This window comes from Vanessa tameamea, chromosome 18 (genome assembly GCF_037043105.1).
Source record: "Vanessa tameamea isolate UH-Manoa-2023 chromosome 18, ilVanTame1 primary haplotype, whole genome shotgun sequence".
Lineage (NCBI taxonomy): Eukaryota > Metazoa > Arthropoda > Insecta > Lepidoptera > Nymphalidae > Vanessa > Vanessa tameamea.
The window spans coordinates 5,476,759-5,480,276 of NC_087326.1; the positions used below are offsets into that span (position 1 = coordinate 5,476,759).

The window sequence follows — 3,518 nt, forward strand, 5'->3', positions numbered from 1 at the left end:
GTAGGATTTTTTGCAAGCCCATCTGGGTACAAACTAAATATTGTTTATTATATACCCGGCTTCGCAAGGCTTTGGTTTATATAATAAAAAAAACACAGAAATGTTTAACTTGGCCTATTCATAAATATCTATATAATTTAAATCTTTTGTTTAAAAACATTATTAAGTAAGGCTTAAATAAATTAAATTAATAATTATTCAATAACATTTTTAAAGATTTTAACAACCGTGGATTTAATTATAGTTGACATTCAATCAGAATATAAAAGTGCTTGTAAACCCTATATAAATAAAGTAATTAATACTTTTTATTAATATGTCATAAAGGAGAAATATTAGTAAAATAAAAATCGGTTTGAGTCGTAATTTTATTGAAAATATAGTTCAAAATTTGGTCACGGATTCAAAAGTCAGTCAGTCAAATCTGTCAACAATTTTATTGTTAAGTGCAGTTATCCGTTTTGCAAATTGTGAATCGGTGATATCTTCTAGAGTATTTATTTGAATTATAGTCAGTAGAAGACAGTAAAAGTTTACGTACCTAAAATCGTTTCACTTCTATCGCGTGTACTAGGTTGTATCGTGGCTGCAGAATAAAAATCTATCAAACTATATAAAATTAAAATATAAATTCTAAAGATTTATTACATATTACTGATATAATATAACACGAGGAATATAAAACAAAATGTTATTAATAAAACATATAATATTGCACGAAATTACGAAGGTGGTTTAACATCAGTAGCCTGATATAAGGAATTAATAGCGATATCAGAAGACACAAAAGCCATTGATTTGGCGAGTGTTGCCAAAGACAATGTATCCATTACAATTCTGCTTGCAACATGATTTAGTTTAGCCCCTTTTGACTGAGCAGTATATTTTAAAGCCAATTTGATGACACGTTCGCAAGCAAGTGACTTCGAAGTTGCACTTTTAGCCTCTTTTCCAGCTTGTTGTGCTGCTGTTTTTGCTAAGTTCATCATCAGATCTTGATGGTTTGACATGCCATTCTTAGCATAGTTCACCGACATATGAACTTCTATGGAGGCCGTTAGAGCACGCCTCAAAGCCACAACGCTGGCAGCAGTCAAGTAAGCAACATCCCCAGCGTAAAGTATAGCCTTTTTAGCTTTTAATTCTAGACGTTCTAATTTTTGTTTTGCTTTTTTTTCGTTAAAAGTTTCATCCTCTGTTATTGGTTGGTCTATTTCCATTTCAGCTACTAGATCGGGGTTAAGACCATACATATTTTCTTTTGGATCTATCCAGTCATCAACAAGGCTAGGTACATTTGGTTCTTGTGTATCCAAAGACTGCTTGTTTACCAAACGAGTTACGTTTAGTTTGTTTTCTAAAATAATTGCATCACTATCAGTCACATTTGTGCCATTGTTTTCGATGTCGAGAGCTGTTTGATTTAAAAAGCCTTTGGGAACCGAAGTCAAAGACTTTTTCTTACTAGACAAAACTTGAACAGTTTTTCGTTCATGTTTTGAAATAACCGAATAGGGATTTATTTGTTCACCTGTGATTTTATTGGAATAAATATTTTGTAGACCAACTGAATTAATTGATTTATTCAATATAGCACTGTAAACCGTCGACAGTAAACTATTGGCTGGTACCGGTGTTGTGTTAGCCTTTTCCCCTATGGACGTGACAGACCTCTTTCTACGAAACGATAAATCCACTGATTGCTTTTTAGATAATGCTGTGGCGTATGTTATATCCTTTAACGCTGAAACAATTGACACCTCAGCAGCTATTTGTGCTAAGCCAAATACTAAACGATGTAGTTCAGGTTCTGTTGATGCCCTAGTTATTGTAAGTATATGGCCCGATAACGTCCTTGATATGTAATCTAAAATACGTCTTGTTTCTATTGCGGTCATTCCTTTTGTTTTACCAGGCGCATCTAGAGCTTCTCGCGTGATCCTAGTTATTTTATCTTGGATTTCAAGCTTAGTCAAAATTGCAGAAACTAAATCTTTCGAAATTTGATAAAGGTTTTCTTCCATTTTAGGATTTTGTGTAACATTTTTAGTTGCCTTCAGAATTGAATTGTCTAAGTGTTTGAGAACTTTGTAAGGAGAATTCATTATGAATCCGTCATTGAACTTGGAATTTACTTTGTTTGTATAATCATGAAATGGTGATATACCGGCCATGACAACAATGTTCTGCAAAATAAATATTACAGTAGAAAACACCATGCCATCAAAAAACACACAGTTTATAAAAAATAACTTACATGTAATGAAAAAACAATTAAAACAAAATCTCCCGTTGAACCTTTCATTATAACAGATATGACAATTAACCGTTACATTAAATATAAAACTGAAAGAACGCAATAGTTTCCGAGTAAAGTTTTAATTGCCAATATGAAATGGTAAAGTTGTTAGTGAGAAAAAAATCCAATTATAAACCATCATTAGGGTTGCAGTATAGATAAGGCTAATGAACAAATAAAAACATGTAACCTACCTAACCAGCGAAAGAGTTATACATAGTGATCCTACGTTTACTATGCTCAATCCGTCTGTACACGAAGAGAGGTCGATACACATAATCATTACTCTCTGCCGTTGATAGTAATTCCTTATCATTCGTTTTTAAATCGACTTCCGGATTATTATTTCCATTCGATTGTAATGTTTCCACATTTCCTCGCGAAAAATCTTTGCCACTATCAACTGGCACAGTCTTTATATGACATATGTAGCAGAGAATTAAGAATATTACTATTGCCTTCATGTTTAACAAAGCAGGAAGTAATGTGTAAAATTAATAACGCTCCTATATATAAGTAACAGGGTTCAGTTATATGTTACTGACTAATTAATGTTAATTCATATTAACTGATTAACGTTAGAAAAATGCGAAGCATTCTCGATTAAAATAAAGGATGTCATAAAATGATTTTTTTTTATCTAATCTTAAAAAAGGATAAAAACTCGATTGCGTGAAAATAAATGAAGAGGAATACCGTATCCCCCTTAAACTTTAAATTTCGAACAATTCGTAATGTGGGCCATTACAATGTTTCTAAGCTGTGTATTTCAATAATTAATAAATATGATATCAAAATATATTCAACTTTTTTTTAAATTAATGTACCAAACATAACATCAAATATTAACTTTCGTTTAAAACTTCTCCATAACATATAGAAAAAAGTTAACTAAGAGTTATTCAAATATAAATTATTGTTGCGTTATAATAATTGGTAAAGATAAAAATAAAAAATATTACTGACAAACATAATTATATTAAGTAATTCGTAAAACATACATTTTATATATAAATCGTGTAAAACTACTGCACGTTATATTACTTCCGTTTATAATTCTTAATTTAATACATAAAGGCCACGTTAAGTTAATTATAAAGACGAATTCATAAATAATACTGTTAAAAGAAAACCGTGACACACAGAAATAATTTACATTATATTATCAAAGATAAGAAGGCCTTAATAAACATAAAGATTTTAAGGTAACAATATATTC

The 3,518-nt window shown here is 30.7% G+C and overlaps 1 protein-coding gene across 2 annotated transcripts; it reads right to left on the reverse strand.

The window, feature by feature from the left end:
• Positions 1 to 520: 520 nt before the first annotated feature.
• Positions 521 to 2,800, reverse strand: LOC113399368 (uncharacterized). 2 transcript variants are annotated; one of them, XM_064217641.1, is made up of 2 exons: positions 2,258 to 2,369; positions 521 to 2,186 (listed from the first exon to the last, which is right to left on the reverse strand). In XM_064217641.1, the coding sequence occupies exons 1-2, from the start codon at positions 2,303 to 2,305 to the stop codon at positions 723 to 725; spliced, it is 1,512 nt and encodes a 503-aa protein (XP_064073711.1). In that variant the 5' UTR covers positions 2,306 to 2,369; the 3' UTR covers positions 521 to 722. The 2 variants fall into 2 exon arrangements, with proteins under 2 accessions (XP_064073711.1, XP_026494273.2); XM_026638488.2 differs by lacking the exon at positions 2,258 to 2,369 and adding an exon at positions 2,494 to 2,800 and having other exon boundaries at positions 523 to 2,186.
• Between the last annotated feature and the right edge of the window lie 718 nt (positions 2,801 to 3,518).

Coding starts and splice junctions, on each gene's coding strand:
- LOC113399368 (XM_064217641.1), bottom strand. CDS start 2,305: ATGAAAGGTTCAACGGGAGATTTTGTTTTAATTGTTTTTTCATTACAT. Junction 2,187..2,257: donor TAATTGTTTTTTCATTACAT/GTAAGTTATTTT, acceptor TTTATTTTGCAG/AACATTGTTGTCATGGCCGG.